We start from the raw sequence: 18,650 nt of genomic DNA on the forward strand, positions 1-18,650 counted from the left end.
TAAAACATTTCTTTAGAAGTAAATGACAATGTCCAAGAATGGGTGATGCTGAAATCACGCTGAACTGCATTCAGAAACAGGCCCATGTGATTTAGTTTCCATGGAGACAGAGGCCCAGATTGAAACTTACAGAAACTCAAGAGTCAAGTTCTTACACATGACCATAAAAGGAGTACAGTTGGTCTTGCTTTAGTCAAATAGAGATCGTGTAGAGAAAAAGAACACAAGCTATAACTAAGATTGATGCATGTTTAGGAGAGTTGTAAAGCAGATATAATTTCTGTCAACTTCCATTTGTAAAGACGACAAAGGAACATTTATAGTTTAAAGAACCAAGGAAGATTCAGAGCGGATTAATCTCATTGGGGATTGTAACGAGGTTGCCAATTATTAGTGTCAGTGGGATGTTGATTGAGAAAAAGAACAGTGAGGGAAGTCCATCTGTAAGGTGATCTTGCTGGAGAAATAATGGGAATGGTGTGGGAGCAATGAGAGGAATTGTGGGTGGGATGGTGGCACAGTGGTTAGCACTGCTGCCTCACAACGCCAGAGACCCGGGTTCAATTCCTACCTCGGGCAACTGTCTGTGTGGAGTTTGCACAATCTCCCCGTGTCTGTGTGGGTTTCCTCCGGGTGCTCTGGTTTCCTCTTACAGTCCAAAAATGTGCAGGTTAGGTGAATTGGCCATGCTAAAATTGCCCGTAGTGTTAGTGTAGAGGAGTTTCCACACTGTAACTAACTAACCTAATTACAGAGCCAACTAGGACCAACTTGAGTACAAGTGTTCTGTGGGTCTCTTAGATACTAGTCAGTGAACTTCATATGTTAGGAAGAATTATATTGTGTAGTAGAGATATTCTACTGAAATGGGGACAAAAACATATTGTAATTATCCGTACTATAGGTGACCTGGGAGTACCTATCACTGTATAATTCACAAAAATAAAAAGACAGGTAGGGAAGTGAACAAGTGTACAAGAACAGTGCTAAACCTTCACTCATTCAAAGCTATTTCACAGATAAGTTTGTGCTGCACAACAAGGAATAAATTAAATGCAGTGAGGATGTGGATTATATGGTGATCCTGTCTATAACTCCACTAGAGAATGGAAAATTATTTAAAATTAATTTTGTGTCATGTTAACTTTTTTTTTAAGACCAGCCCCTGTGTATTCAAATTCTAAAAGCATGGGGATGTTAAGTTGCTTGAAAAATTAGTAATGGTGCAATGCAAGGAAAATAGCATCTGATACCTGACTGAATAAGGCAATCATTGCGTACCTCCTTAACCAGATTGAAGTTTGTAAAGAAATGAACAGCACACATGTGAAGTACATATCAGGCCTGGATAAATATAATACCAAATCAAGTATGGAAAATAAAGAGAAAATGATAGGGTTGAAAGGGGAAAAAAAGAAAGAAATTGAAAACAATTTTAATTTTGTACTTCTAAAATGTTCAGTAACAATTAAAACCTGAAGGCTTGAGACACCACATTTGTAATAGCTGACTTTTTGTGCCAACAGGAGTCAGTGGGTGTAATTAGAGCTCAGCACTTGTCAACATCCTTGACAGTTAATCCAGATTCAAGTAAAAATGCAATGAACTTGAACACTGTTTTGGAGCTTTTAAGCATTAAAATGTCCCAAAGTGCTTGAAAGAAACATTTTAAATAAATATGACACCAAGCTGCTGAAAGAAACATTAGTTCAGATGACACCAAAAGCTTGTTTAAGAAATAGGCTTTAAGAAATTACCCAGGCAAAAAGGCAAGAGCAGATGGCATTCTAGAGCTTAGGGCCTAGACAACAAGAAGTGCAGAAGAAGTGAACAAGTTATGTTGGGAATGCTCAAGAATTCAGAATCAGAGCAGTGCAAATATCTCAGAAGGATGTGGCTAGAGACAAAGAAACCCTGGAGAGATTGAACAAAATATGAACAAAAGTTTTAAAATGAAGTGTTAGCCTAATCAAGGAGCCAAAGTAGATCAAAATACGCTTGATTCATATGGAAACAAGATTTGGTGTGAATTAAGGCACGGGCAACTCCTTTGGATGACTTCAAGGTTTTAGAGGGAAGAACAAGGGGCCCCCTCATGGGGCAGTTGTAGTGCCCATATCTCTGGATTGGGAGGCCGGGTTCAAGTTCCATCTGCTCCACAGGTGTGTATAACATTTCTAAATAGGTTAATTAGAAAAATACGTTAACAATAATAAAAGGATAAAATATGTTAGGCCAGCCATGGAATAGTCCAGTCAACCAAATACAAGAGGGTTTCAGTAGCAGATCAGCTAAGACAGGGGCAAAATTAGTCCATGTTACGGAGGTAGTTAACAGCCAGTCTTACTGGTGGAGTGAATGAAGTCAGAAATTCATCTTTGGATGTCAATTATAATTCCAAATTTGTGGAAGGACTGTTTAGTCTGAAGATTATTGGGAGGGAAAAAGATGGCGTCAGTAGCTAGTGAATGGATTCTGGATTAGAAGACAGAAAACAATTTCCAGTATTGAACGGAATGAAATTTCTGCACATCCAGTATAGGATATCAAATAAGCATCTGATAATTTAGAGATTGTGAATGCGTTGAGATAGACAGTTGTAAAGGATAGCACTGGACATAGTCAACATACATGTGAAAGCAAGTTCTGTGCTTTCAGATGGGATTGTAGGGAGCAGCACGCACACGAGAAACAGAAGGGCCAAATGATAAACCAAACCTCATTTTCCTCTCATGTTTTTAAAACTGAATTTCAAGGATTTACAGCTATTTCATGAATAAATTATACATTTGGAATTTAAAGTAATACATCGATACCAATTTTCCCACAAACTGTGAGAGGAGCAGCAAAATAAGAGGTACATAGTGTGTAGGCCTTTTTCCTGTAATAAAAACATCCAGTTATTTCTTTTTTAAAATGGGACTGTGCACAGAAGCAAATGTCTGAATTTTAAAAGCTACATTGATAATTGAGGGAACAATATTGCTATGTTTTTACGTTGAAAGAAAAAAAGCTATGGATTGTTTAGACTATTGTAGTGGAACTTGTAATAGTTGTTAGAATGTTTTCAGAGCAGGTTGTTGGATATAGATTAGATGGAAGCCTCTTCAATGAAGGAGAAGCTTGAAGTAATACTTTCAGTTTTGTAACTGAGGAAAAAGGTGGTCTTGTGATGAAGTGGTAGTGTCCCTGTTTTTGATATGGAGTTTCTGGTTCAAGTCCCATTATGCGTTCATAATGTGGTGAGACAGTTTGAGTAACAATCTGTAAATACTTCCAAAACCGGTCAATGGCAAGTGCCAAGAAGGTGGGGTGGTGGTGGTGGTGGTGGGGGGAGGAATCCCTTGTCAGACTAAAACCACCAACCTCCAAACCATTCATCATCCTGACTTGGAAAATATACTGCTGTTCTTCCAGTTTCGCTGGGTCAAAATGGATCCTTCCATAATGGCATCTTGGTCTACCTACAGCAATGGTTCAAAACGACACAGACTACCACCATCAAGGGTGTCGAGTGATAGGGTATAAATGATGGTCCAGCCAGTAGTCCCCACATGCCATGAGTGAATAACAAAAGGAAATAAATTGGTGTCTCCATTATTATAATGCAAAGCTCCAGGCTACAATATGCATGTAAAAAGAATTTATTACCAAAGCAACCTGAACTCTCAAGGGCTGGTGAGACAGTTAGGGTGTGGATTAGATTGGTGCCAGTTGCATGGGTTTTGGCATTTTCAGTTTAGGTGGACACTTATCATCACCCATTCACTGTCCCATTCAAGTTTTTACCACTGTTTTGTGGATGGTCACTATTCGGCTAGTGATGGGACAGATGCACTGATTTCTGGCAGACAACCAAAGCTGTTTGTATCATTAGGAACTTTCTCTGTTTAGTTCGTGGGCAAAAGGCATATTTCTTGATCCTGACGGCTATGCAGAATAGCTAAATGTGAGACATGACCTAAATATTCAGAGGACAGTGCCATTCTGAGTGCAAGTCCCGAAGAAAATCTAGCATAGAGGGGTAGAATTTAAAAGAGCGAAGCATGCAAAACGCTACAATCTTAGGATGACCATTTTACATGCTAGACAAATTCAAGGTCCTCCAACATTAAAGCAAATTTGAAAATGGCACTCAATGTGGAATGATTTACCAGAACTGATGAATGAAAAAAGACACCAATTGTTTAGCAACCATACTGTTAATTTCATAACTTAACCATTAAATCCATCTTATTTAAATAAGTCTTCTTTTGAATTAATAAATTTGCTTACTAGTGTCACTAAGAAACTGAAAAGAAAGGATAAACCAAAGTCCATAAAATAGCTAAGTGCTCACAAGCAGACTTTCAGCCACCAGAGCACTTTTGAAACTTGAAACTTTTATAAGAATTCCTTTTCTGACACAAATTAAGATTCCCAGTTAAAATAAGCACAATAATTACATGCTCATTATCTGATACACACTAAGTGCATTCGACTTTATGTCTAGTAGTAATTAACCTATCTGTTGTATATACTGCAGAACAGGCAATAAATTTAATTAAATAAATTTGAGCAGCACTTACTCCAGTGGTGCTGACGGGAATGGGATCTGCAGTGTAGAGACTCCTTTTCCCATCATAGACAGGTCTTCTTTCTCCAAAAATCTGAACTTTAAAATGCTGGACCATAGAGTCGACTACTTCCCTATAATAGCACAGAACAAGTGACAAATGAGAAAAGTACAAGAAGCAAAAAAGAATCAAAAGTCAACATTCTATTTAATAATAAACAAAGCAGTTAAACAATAGAAGGTAATTTTTAACCCTCTTCCCATCTGAGTGAGCAACTCATATTTATGTCAATATATAGTCATATTTCCACAGGCAACTACTTCCTGGAATGTACCAAATGACTATGGTACATGATGGCATTCCTGATGAATGGCTTATGCCTGAAATGTCAACTCACCTGCTCCTCAGATACTGCCTGACCTGCTGTGCTTTTCTATCATCACATTTTTTGACTACATAATGGCATAGTTAATGAGTACTAATAATCTTATTGAATCTCAGTGTGGCATCAGAACTGGAAGATCTAAAACTGACATGATTTTCTCAGTCTGACAGCCACCAAGAGAAATGCTGGGACCACAAAATATTGCCCTAACTGTTCTCAGTATGGCATACAACAATATGAGCAGAACCAGCATATTTAAACTCTGCAGAAAAATAGCTGTCTTCCAAAGTTGTTCAGTGTGATCTCTTTCCACAATATGATGGGCAAGGTCAGATATGATAGGGTAACATCTGGACATCTTGAGATTCATGGTGGGTCAAAGGGAAGGCATTTGGACTGTTGACCTTTATTTCAAAGGGAATGGAGGATAAAAATAAAGGTGGTCTTGCTAAAACTAAATCCTGTCAGACCACAAATTGTTTTTGCTTCTATTTATGAAAACATACATAGGTAAACAATCTTTTATCCGAAATTCTAAAAAGCCGAAAGATCCGCAATTTTGTGAAGCGTGGAGTGTCGAGCACTATTTTGGCACACGGACAGGTGACCCAACTCCACGCTCACTTGAACCACATCACTCAGTTGTGACGTGGCGGTGTGGCCCAGCACTGGCAGGCGACAATTGTGTCTCTGCGCTCGTACTAGTCACACGTGCATCTACTGTTAGTTTTTCTTATTTCACTGTGAAAATGTCATTTATTCTGAAAACCAAAATATTCTGAACTCTGAAAAACAACTGGCTCCAAGGATTTCAGACAAATGATTGTGTACCTGTACCAACTTTTGGAGGTATTCTAGAGAAGGTTTACTAGGTTATGTGCTGAACTTGAATGCTAACTTATTTGTGATTCATGCACAAGGACCCCAAAAGTCACCATGCTATAACTTTAAGGTTTTCTTCATTTAATTTTTAGCTCTTCAATTCTTCTGGCCAAAGTGCATAATTTTGTTTTTCCACATTATATCTCATCTGCAAAGTTTGCTCACTCATTTAATCTATGTCCTCCTATAGATGCTCAGACATCCTCGCTACTTGACTTCCCATTTATTTTTGTCTGCAAACTTGGCAACAGTACGCTCATCTGTCCCATCCAAGTCATTAACATATATTGTAATTAACTGTAGCCCCAGCACTGTTCCCCATGGCACTCCACTAATTATCGATTGCCAGTCTGAAAATGTCTCCCTTATCTTAGACACAGACTTCCATTAGTTAACATATTCACTATTGGGGCTAATATATTATCCCCAACTCATGGGCTTTGAATTTATTAAGCAGCCTCATATACAGAACCTTAGCGAGCATCTTTTGGAAATTCAAATATATTACACCTGCTCATTCCCCATCGTCTATTCTGCTTGTATCTTCCTCAAAGACCTCTAATACAGTTGTCAGGCATGATTGGACTTTGACTGATTTTATGATGCATTTCTAAATGCTATTACATCTTTATAATATACATTTTCCCAACGACTGATGTCAAGCTAACTGACCTACAGATTCCTCCCTTTTTGAATAAAGATATTGTATTAGCAGTTTTTCATCAGCTGGGACTTTTTCAGAACTTAAGATTCTTGGAAGATTATTATTAGTACATCCAATATCTTGGAGCCATTTCCTTTAAAATGCTAGAATGCAACCTTCAGGTCCAGAGGACTTATTGAACTTTATCCCCACTATTTTGACTGGTACCCTTTCCCCCCTCTGGTGTGTTAGTTTGTTTACTTCTGCACTCTCACTCCACTTTATTTCTCCAATCTCATTTACAGAGGTGCCCCTGTTTATTTTGGTTTCTCTTCCTTTCGATTTATTTAAAGAAGCTCTTGTAGTTTGTTTTTATATTACTTGATAGTTTGCGCTCAGTTTATTTTTTCCCTTCATTATTCCTTTCTGGTCACCTCTTGTTGGTTTCTAAAGCTTATCCAATCAGCTAGTTTACCATTAACCTTTGATGCACTTTTTAACAACTTGACACGATCCTGAACTTGCCAACTAACCACGATGGGTTTATCCCATTTCTAGAATCTTTCTTCCTCACCAATACACATTTTTGCTGCGAGTCATGGATTATTTTCTTAAACATTTGCCATTGTTTCTCAATCACTTTCTGTTTAATTTCATTCCCAATCCATGCCAGCCAACTCTGCCCCCAAACATGTAATTACCCTAAATTAAGTTGAGGATAGTTATTTCCAAATCATATTCCACACTTTCAAATTGAGTGCTGCCATGTTTCAGTCACAGTAAAGTCAAAGATGTATGCGTTGGTACAGTTATGAATGAATGGATGACAGCCCATTACTCAAGGGCATCCATATCTGTTACTAGCACACCTGCAAGCAAGACATGAAGTTGGTGGACTTGGAGACAGCTGTTAATGGCTGTGACTTATGGAGGCTGTTTGGAGGGGCATTAGAAAAGGCAAACAGAAATAATAAATTCAGCTGGCTGAGAAGATGGTTCAGAAGAAATAGAGGGAGCCAAAAAATCCTGCACTCAACGTTTTCTCCTTGACAAGAGATTGAAACCCCTCTCAGGCATGCCAGGGCCACATCTAGTGATGTTTAACTTATGGAACACACTGGGCAAATCATTTGTAAAACTAACGGAATAAAGTTGGCTGAATATCCATTGTTGAAAAAATACTAGAGTTTTTTTGTTAAGTATAAAATAGCAAACCATTCTATTTGATACTTTAAGCTTTCCTAAATGGTGTTGTGAAAGGGATATACATGTGAAATCATATTTGAACAAATTTGCTTGAGTTTTTTCAGGATATAACAAGCAGAGTTGTTGAAGGGGAAGAGGTAGATAAATTGTGGATTTCCAGAAGACATTTAATAGGGTACCACTTAAAAGGGTTATTACACAAGCTTGGAGATCACAGAATTGGGGGTAAACTTTATTTATGTTAACTGATTCTCAGTCCATACGTGACAGGATTAAGGAGTCTTTTTCAGGTTGGAAAGATTAACTAGTGAAGTGTAACAAGGATCAGCCCAAAGCCCCTAGTTATTTACAATTTATATTAATGGCTTGGAGGAGGAAGCAGAGTGGAATGTATCCAACTTTGCTGATGACACAAAAATAGGTGGTGAGGGCATATCGATGATCGGGACATAAGGAATCTGCAAAGGGATATAAATATGTTGAGTGAGTAGGCAAAACCTGACAGATGGAGTTTAAAATGGGAAAATGTGAGGTAGGCGTAATAGGCTGAATGACCTACTCCTGTTCTCAATTCTTACATTATGTCCCACAAGATGGAAGGTTGCCGAGATTGAAGTGTAATGAGACAAAGCACCTAACTTGGTGCTACTTTTCATTCTCAGGGATAGAAATGCTGTTGTTTCAATTTATTCTTGACCAGCATTTTTACAGAACTAGTAACATTTTCAACTCTAATCTTCTGAATGACCCTCAATTTAAAAGGAAACAACGTATGCTCAGTACGTCTTGTTCCAAGAAATGGAAAAATGGTCAACAGTTACAAGTCAGCTAGCCTAACTCTTCTCTGTGACCTTTCCAGTCCTACAAATTGCTGAAGTCTTTGCACTGCTCAAAATCCAGCTTTTTGTGCATTTCTCCAATTATCTTTGTTCTTCTACTCCTGGTTTGCTACAACTTCCACATCTTAGATTATTAAAATCTAAAACCTCCTAGAATTCTTCATAGAACACTAGAAATACAGGAGAGGCTAAGTTATATTAAGTCTAAGTTCTTGGTAAAACAGTTGGCAACATTTATCCTGGGCTTTCTTATTATCTTTTTACAAAGTTAGATCTTGTAAAAACTCAGAATATCTGTAATATTTCAAACTCCAAAGAGGAGTCATGCAGATATCAGAGGTTGTGCCTACAGCAATGCTAATTTTGGAATTAACACAGAAACACAAAGAGGTGTAGGGTGTTTGGCCTTTTAAGCCTGTTTGCCATTCAATATTGTCAGGGCTGATCATCCAACTCTGTACCCTGTTCCAAATTTCTCCCTCCTTTAGCCCCAATGAATTGTATCTACCTCCTTCTTGAAAACATTCAATGTCTTGGTCTCAACCGCTTTCTGTGGCAGAATTCCATGTGCTCACCACTCTCTGGAAGCAGCGATTTTTCACGAGTCCTGAATGGCCTACTCCACATCTTTAGGCTGTGACTCGGTTCTGGACTCTGGTCTTCAAGGACCTATATACTTTATAATAATGCCTTACTTGTCCAGAGACACAGATGTCTACAGCAAAGAGGGAGGTCACAAAATCCATCACATTTGTGCTTGTCTGTGGCTGAACTGTTTTAAAAAAAAAAGGACTTATTTCACAGCCCTTGCCTTTCCCCATGATTATCTACTTTCCTAAAAAGAGGGAAACAGTGACTGTCTCAGACTTTCTTTGTGCCAGAGATCTCTAAGGTGCAACAAATTGCTCTGTAAAGAATGATCTCCTATCCGTTATTGTTACCTGCAATATTTTAAATCAATACCACCAAAGCTAAGTTCTGAAGAAGGGTCACTGGACCAGAAACACCAACTGTTTTTTTCTCCATATATGCTGCCAGACCTGTTGAATCTTTCTGTCAATCCGAGTTTTGTTTTGGAGTTTGTGTGGGTGCACAGCTACTCCGAGGTTCCGCACATGTGGAAGACGGACTTGATAAAATCATGAAGGGCATGGACTGGGGAAAATAGTCAAGATGTGTTCCCCAGGGTGAAGGGTGAGGAGTCCAAAACTAGAGGGTACAGGCATAAGGTGAAAGGGGAAAGATTTAAAAGGGACCCAAGGGACAACTTTTTTTTTTAAAACGCAGAGGGTGGTGCGTGTACGGAACAGATTGCCAGAGGAAGTGGAGGAGGCTGATACAATTGCAACATTTAAAAAGGCATGTAGATGAGTTTATGAATAGGAAGGGTTTCGAGGGATATGGGCCAAGTGCTGGCAAATGGGACTAGATTAGATTGGGATATCTGGTCCACATGGCCAAGTTGGACTGAAGGGTCATTTTCTGTGCTGTACATCTCTATGTCTCCAATACCATTCATTACCAGAAAAAGTAATGTTTCCCTCTTCATTTCATCAAAAAACTTAAATCTCCTTTTAGTCTTCTCTGCTTCAGTTGAAAAAGACATAGTACCTTGCTAAGCAAGCAGTACCTGCTCTCAGGCGCATTATGAAAAGAACACAACCTAAATACTGCAGAAATCAAGAATTTGATGAGACTGGGTTTTCATTATTGTGGAGGAAAGAAATGCTGCTTTTAACCTCTAAATTGTTGTACCGGCCTATTAAGCTTGAGGCAATATGGACTTCAAAGTTCTGTTGAATGTTTAGTGCAAGTTCATACATATAATACTAAAAATACTTGAAATTAGAAATAGATAAAACAACATAAAATAAGCTAGACTATGATATGACAGAAACGAAAACAAACTTCTGGAGAAAATCAGGAGGTCTGGATCTCGTCATCAGAATCACCAGGCTCCACACATTAACTCTGCTTTCTTCCCACAGTTGCTGCCAGACCTGGTGAGTTTCTCCAGCAATTTGTTTTTTTGATTCAGACCTCCAGCATCTGCAGTTCTTTGTTCTATTTTAGGATATAACAGAGCAGGTTATGTGTCTAAGCTGCAGCTTTGAGAGAGTTTGTGGACAGTGAGATTACCCCAAGTGAACACATCTGCAGTCAGTCAATGCTTCCATTCAAATCTCTTCAATTCAGTGATCATTTAAATGCAAACTGGAAATATTGATGGATAAATGAGAGGGGCAGCAGGACCTGGGCAGTTTGCTCTAGATTTTGGTAACACCTCAGATGCAGGTTCAGAATAAAATTGGTGCAACAATAGTCTTTACTATATGCGGAATTTGGTGAGCTAGAGAAAAAGGAGTCAGCACAAATGATTCTAAACAACTGGCACAATGTATTTATGATGACAAGGATAAAGCCTAGTGTGGGGACAAGAAAATGCTGAACCACAGCACCTTGCAGCTGATGGTGGGCCGAAGAGGGGAAGCATAATGTGGCATTTGTAGGAGATTCAATAATGAAGGGAACATAAGCAGCATCAAGAAGGATACTTAATGTGTTGCCTTTACTGTGCCTGAATGAGTAACATCTTTCTTTGCCTCTCATGTACTTTCTATGTATGTACATGCAATTTTTAAATACTTCCTGGTTTAGATGAATCTGAATGAAGATTCTTCTGTTTGACTGAACAGTGACGTTGATTAACTTCTTGAACTTGTTCTACCATTCAAATGATTTGTAACATACAACTCCATATAGAGTCATACAGCATGAAAACAGACCTTTTGGTCCAACTCGTCCATGTTGACCAGACAGCTCAATCTGATCTATTCCCATTTGCCAGCATTTGGCGCACTTTCCTCTAAACCATTCCTATTCATATACCCATCCAGATGCCTTTTAAATGCTGTAATTGTACCAGCCTCGGCCACTTCCTTTGGCAGCTCATTCAATAAACGCATCACTCTCTGCGCAAAAAAAGTTGCTCCTTAGGCCCCTTTTAAATCTTTCCCCTCTCACCTTAAGTCTATGTCCTCTAGTTTTGGACTCCCCCACCCTGGGGAAAAAACCTTGGCTATTCACCCTAACCATGCTCCTCATGATTTTATAAATCTCTACAAATGCCAGCCCCCCCCAGCCTTATTGTTCAACTTTGCCCCAGATTTCTTATTCTCTTTAGTTCATCTAATAACCACAATCTGTTCTGATACTACACACCATGACTAATTCTGCTGAATTCAATAATTCCTTGCTCCAGAAACAGAATATCCTAATGAGGAGTACAAATGTACTCCCTGTATAAATTGAGGACGTACAGTTACTCATGTGTTGCAGTTATAATTTCATTTGCTGTTATACATCTAACTAATTGAACCGTTTAAAAAAAAAGAGTAGCATAAGCACAAACCCCCATTACTACTAACTCTGTCCAAATCAGTTTTTACCGTCTCACTTTATATAGATAGAAGGTGTAAAAGGATTCATTCCAAAATCAATGTCCAGTTGAACATGAAACTCAACCTTTATTTGTTCACAGAATACAGTATGAGCATCACTGGCTGGGCCAGAATTTATTACCATTCCTAACTGCCCAGAGGGCACTTAGGAGTCAACAAAATTGCTTTTGGGTTTGGAGTCACACGATGGGCAGACCAGGTAAGAATGGCAGATTTCCTTCCCCAAAGGGAATTTAGTAGTGGCCTTGATTCATTAGTGAACCCATGGTTCACTAAAATGAGTTTTTGCAACAATCAAAAGTAGTTTCCTGATCATTAAGCTTTTATTTTATTCTAATTTTTATTAAATTCATTTTCACCATTTAGGGATTCAAATCCATACTCCCCAGAATATTAACCTAGGGTTCTGGATTGCTGTCCAATGACATTAGCACTACACCACCACCTCTGAAGTCAAGTTTGATTTAATTGATATCAAGGATGCTTTTCTGAATTAGTGATAGCAATTTATCAAAGATTAGAAATGTTGGGAGCCATTGCTGAATAAGTCTTACTGTCATTATAAACTTTCACTAAGACTTCTGAGAAAGGTACCAGAATTCCAACATTCTTCAGTAAAATCCTATAGGTTAATTGGATACAGAAATACCATTCATTATTAGAAATTCATAGATGTCTGCACCACTTCAGAATTCAACATTCTTCCATGACAGAAATTATACTGCAGGCAGCAGCTTGCTTCTTTGACTTGTATATAGTCTACTGAGTACTTCAAGTTGCTGCAATGGCAATGACATTTATCATTAGTCAATGATAAATGTAGTCCTGCAGCCACCGTCAGCAATAACCCTTGCAAATGATCTTCATTTGTGGGCAGTTGGTATCAACTCAACTGTTAGGACAGCAATTTCCCACACCTGGAAGTAACTACAAACTTCATAATGTGTGTATTATAAAAATAATATACAACTTAGAACTCTAATGCTGCAACCTAATTTTAGGATCCATATGACTGTTGTATCATTGCTTGAATGAATCAAAATGTCATCTAGGATTCTGAGAGATTAGTGCCATGCCATTCTAAGCTACTCGGTTACCTCTAAATTGCATATGGCTTTCCATTAATTTAATTATCCATGAACTGATTTACAGTGCACTCAATTATGAAATAATATCACTAATCCTCCACTGATATGGACAAAGACTGTTCATGTGCTGGTAAAAAAACGTTTCAAACTAAACCTTCCTGTGACCTTTCTTCTCCAGACCAAATAAAATTCAACTGACATAGTAGGTGGAGTCCTCATTCGAAATATTTGTTATACAGTGAAGATACTAAATACTGCCAGCTTTCAGGTCAAATTTGATATTTTTTTCAAAAGTAGAACATGATGTTACAGGTATTGTTTTCTTCAGTGGCTAAAATGGCATAATATGCTAGATCGAAATGCAAGCAATTTTTTGACTTGCTCTGAAATCTCTCAGTAAAGATTTTTAAAAATAATTCTGCAACACTGAACAGCTGGACATTGCAGAAGGTTGGTTATTAAATGTAAATACCAGTGGTACTGTGGTAGATCTGGATAATCTGATGCAATGCATCATAGATTGATAGGACATAAATTTATAAATTTGATTCCTTATGTGCTTATTTGTGATCTTAATCCTGGGGTCGTGCAAAGAATTGGAATGCTCCACTCGTCAGACAGATCGATTTTTCACACTGATTACCGATAACACCAAACAAGCCCGTATTTTATAGCACTTCTTAAGCTCATGAGATGTAAAACAAACCATAAATTTAAAATATCATAAAGATCTTGTAAGTAGTATAGACTTTTCCTGTTACTCATATCCTAATGCCAATTATGTTATTGAGTTATCATATTTATGTATTAAAAGTATCTTTTTTATTGCTCAGTGATGTATTACTTAAATGCCAACATCAATGTCACTTCAGTCTTCTGTGCTCTACAGATAGAGTCATAGCATTCCACAATACGGAGACATGTCCTTTGGCCCAAACTGGTCCATCCGACCAAACCGTTGATCAATACTAACCCCTTAAAATCTGATTGAAGATTTGTAGCTCGGGTATCCGTTGTTGTGGTTCTGCTCGCCGAGCTGGAAGTTTTTGCTGCAAACGTTTCGTTCCCTGGCTAGGGAACATCAGTGCTGTTGGAGCCTCGTGTGAAGCGCTGCTTTGATGTTTCTTCCGGTATTTGTATTGGTTTGTTCTTGCCGCTTCTGGGTGTCAGTTTCAGCTGCAGTGATTTGTATGTGGGGTCCAGGTCGATGTGTCTGTTGATGGATGTTCTTGCCGTTTCCGGGTGTCAGTTTCAGCTGTAGTGGTTTGTATATGGTGTCCAGGTCAATGTGTCTGTTGATGGAGTTTGGGGATGAATGCCATGCTTCTAGGAATTCTCTGGTTGTTCTGTCTGGCTTGTCCTATGATAGTGGTGTTATCCCAGTCAAATTCATGTTGCTGGTTGTCTGAGTGTATGGCTACTAGAGATAGCTGGTCGTGTCGTTTTGTGGCTAGCTGATGTTCATGGATTGACACGAATCGGATTCACACGAGAAGAGGAAAAGGATAGCCAACTCCCATTCCTAGACGTGTTAGTAGAGAGAACACCCAACGGAGAATTCACCACAAGGGTACACAGGAAACCAACACACACAGACCAAGTCTTAAACTATGAAAGTAACCACCCCAACACACACAAACGAAGCTGCATCAGGACACTATTCAAAAGGGCCACAACACACTGCAGTACACCAGAACTGTGAAAAGAGGAAGAGGAACATCTATACAAGGTATTCGCCAAAAACGGATACCCACGCAACTTTATCACCAGATGCCTAAGAGATAGACCGAGGAACGAGGACATGCCACAACCAAAAGGACTAGCCACTCTACCATACGTCAGGAGCGTCTCAGAACTGACAGCCAGACTACTGCAACCCTTAGGACTCATAACAGCACACAAGCCAACATCCACGCTCCGACAACAACTCACTAGAACAAAGGACCCAATACCCAGCATGAGCCAAACTAACGTAGTTTACAAAATACCATGCAAGGACTGCACAAAACACTATATAGGACAAACAGGAAGACAGCTAACAATCCGCATCCATGAACATCAGCTAGCCACAAAACGACACGACCAGCTATCTCTAGTAGCCATACACTCAGACAACCAGCAACATGAATTTGACTGGGATAACACCACTATCATAGGACAAGCCAGACAGAAAACAGCCAGAGAATTCCTAGAAGCATGGCATTCATCCCCAAACTCCATCAACAGACACATTGACCTGGACACCATATACAAACCACTACAGCTGAAACTGACACCCAGAAACGGCAAGAACATCCATCAACAGACACATCGACCTGGACCCCACATACAAATCACTGCAGCTGAAACTGACACCCGGAAGCGGCAAGAACAAACCAATACAAATACTGGAAGAAACATCAAAGCAGCGCTTCACACGAGGCTCCAACAGCACTGATGATATTCCCTAGCCAGGGAACGAAACGTTTGCAGCAAAAACTTCCAGCTCGGCGAGCAGAACCACAACAATACTAACCCCATTTCCCTATACTTAGCCCATATTCCTTCTAAACCTTTCCTATCTATGTATTTGCCCAAATGCTTTTTAAAAATGTTGTTACTGTACACACCTCAACCACTTCCACCGGCAGCTCATTCCATATGGGTTCCACCCTCAGTGTAAAAATGTTGCCCCTCAAGTTCTTTTTTATTCTTTCCCCTCTAACCTTAAACTGATACCTTTCAGTCCTCGATTCCCCCATCCTGGGAAACAGACTGAGTACATTCACCATATTCATGCCTCACATGATATTATACATTTCTATAAGAGCTCCCCCATGTCTCCTACGCTTGAGAGAAAAGAAGTCCTCTCCCTAAAACTCAGACCCATTGAGTCCTGGCAATATCTTTGTAAACTTCTTCTGCATTCCTTTCAGTTTAATAACACCATTCCTATAGCAAAGTGACTAAAACTGAACACAATACTTCAAGTGTGTCTCACCAACATCATGTGCAACTGCAACATGAAACTTTTACCAACTTCAATACTCAATATCCTGACTGATGAAGGCCAGTGTACCTAAAGCCTTTGTCACTCCCGTGTCTATCTGTGACTCTACTTTCCGAGAATCATACACCTGAACTCCAAGGTCTCTGTTCCATTACACTCCTTAAGGCCTTATGATTCATCATGAAACTCCTATCTTGATTTGACTTTCCAAAATGCAAGACCTCACACTTACTTATATTAAACTATGTTTGACATTTCTCAGCCCACTTCCCCAGCTGATCAAGGTCCTGCTGCAATTTCTGATAACCTTCCTCACTGTGCATGGTACCTCCTATTTCAGTGTCATCTGCAAACATACTATTCATGCCTTGTACATTCTCATCCAAATCATTGATATAGATAACAAACAGCAATGGGCCTAGCACTGACTAGAGGTACTCTGGTCAGTCACAGGCCTCCAGTTCAAAAAGCATCCTTTCACTATTACCCTCTGCTTCCTACCATCAAGCCAATTGTATATCCAATTTTCCAGCTCCCCGGATTCCACGTGATCTAATCTTCCAGAGCAGTTTACCATGTAGAATCATACCAAAGGCCTTATTGAAATCCACGTAGACTACTTCTACTGCCCTGCCCTCAACTTTTCTGGTCACTTCAAAGTTGTGAGGCATGATCTTCCACATACAAAATCATGCTGACTATTCCTAATCAAACTCTAATTCTAAATGCATACATATCTTCTCTCTCAGAATCTTCTTAAATTACCTACCACAGATGTTAGGCTTACTGGTTTATAGTTCCCAGGTTTTTCTTTGCAGCTCAATAAGGGCACAACATTCGCTACCCTTCAGTCTTTCAGGACTTCACCCGTGGCTAACGATGTTGCAAAAATATCAGCCAGGGTCCTGGCAATTTCTTCTCTAACTGCTTGCAGTGCTTTGGATAGATCTGGTCAGGACCACCTTCATACAATCTAATACATCCAACACCTCTACTGAGAATATGGACTATCACCAAGATATGACCACTAACTTCCCCAAGTTCCCAGGTCTTCATGTCTTTATCCACTGGAAACACAGGAGAAATATTCATTGAGCAACTCACCCACCTCATGAGGTTCTACATATACATGTCCATTTTGGTCTTTGGGGGTCACATTCTCTCTCTAGTTATTCTTTTTCCTTTTATAACTTAAAGCACCTCTTTGAATTCATCCTAAACTTCTCAGCCAAGGCTCTCATGCCCACTTTTCACCTTGTTGATTTCCTTCTTCAGTAAACTCCTGTATTCCCTCCATAGCTACAGGAATTCTCTTGATCCCAGCTGCCTGTACCTGAGCCATACGTCCTCTTTTTCTGGTCAAAGCCTCAATATCTCTTGTCATCCAGGGTTCGCTATTCCTCTCAAGCTTGCCTTTAACCCTCACAGGAGCAGATAGACCTTGAACTCCAGCAATTTCATATTTAAAGACCTCCCACTTGCTGAAGGTTCCTTTGTCTGCAAACAAACCACTCCAAACAATCCCTGCAAGCTCCTGTCTAATTCGATCAAAATTCGCCTTCCCCAATTTAGAACTTGATTAGATGATTGGATTCCCTACAGTATGGAAACAGGTCCTTCTGCCCAACAAGTCCACACCGACCCTCCAAAAGGAGTAACCCACCTAGACCCATTCCCCCATATTTACCCCTGACTAATGCACCTAACAACATTATGGGCAATTTAGTATGACCAATTCACCTAACCTGCACATCTTTGGATTGTGGGAGTAAACCGCAAGACCTGGGGAAACCAAGCAAACACGGTGAGAATGTGCAAACTCCACACAGACAGTTGCCCGAGGCAGGGATTGAACCCGGATCCCTGGCGTTGTGAGGCAGCAGTGCTAACCACTGAACCACTGTGCCGCCAGTGCGGACCAATTTTATACCTCTCCATAATTATTAGAACTATGATCACTGGTCCTACACCCCAATGTCACCTCAATTACCTGTTCTGCCCTATTTCTTAAGAGTAGGTTGAGTTTTGCCTCTTCCTGAACAATACAAAATATGCTGCAAAACAACGTATTCAAATTTAAGTAAAAGGTGTGTACAAATGTAACAGTACACTGACGCTCCTTATTTTCCACCTTAGGACTTATCTGTCTCTATACGCACCTGTTTACCCTGCGAGGACATTTATCTGGTTTAATATCTACCTCATAGAGGTAGACGTCAATCTTTGGGATATCTACTTGGAAGCAGTTGGCCAGCAGTTTAATCGGTTTTCCCATGGTGCCACATCCTGGACGCCTTGGCACCGTGAAAAGGGGCTGAGCCCCAACAGCTCCTGCAAGAATGGAAAAGAAAATAATTGAAAAATCACCTGAAGGTTCAGACATAGCTCTTTTCATTTAAAAGTTAACACCCCTATTTGTTTTTATGATAATTATGTATGAAATGTGACAGCGCATAACTGGCTCCCAGACCACCAGAAAAATGGTATTCCACACCCCAAAACCTAAAAGGAAGTGCTTGGTCTCTAATCAACTCCTCCCCACAATGAGCTTGATGACAACAAGATCGTAAATGTTGTAGGATGTTATGCAAGTACGCAATT

At 39.5% G+C, this 18,650-nt stretch overlaps 1 protein-coding gene across 1 annotated transcript in view; it reads right to left on the reverse strand.

Annotated features, from left to right (window-relative positions):
* The window catches only part of LOC132830127 (protein argonaute-3), a 121,568-nt gene that overhangs the window by 62,622 nt on the left and 40,296 nt on the right, over positions 1–18,650 (reverse strand). The window contains exons 2-3 of the mRNA XM_060847629.1: positions 18,209–18,380; positions 4,569–4,689 (exon numbers count right to left, since the gene is read on the reverse strand). Coding sequence (XP_060703612.1) covers positions 4,569–4,689; positions 18,209–18,380 — 293 coding nt within the window. The remainder of the gene's footprint in view (positions 1–4,568; positions 4,690–18,208; positions 18,381–18,650) is intronic.

Source organism: Hemiscyllium ocellatum, chromosome 30 (assembly GCF_020745735.1).
Source record: "Hemiscyllium ocellatum isolate sHemOce1 chromosome 30, sHemOce1.pat.X.cur, whole genome shotgun sequence".
NCBI lineage: Eukaryota > Metazoa > Chordata > Chondrichthyes > Orectolobiformes > Hemiscylliidae > Hemiscyllium > Hemiscyllium ocellatum.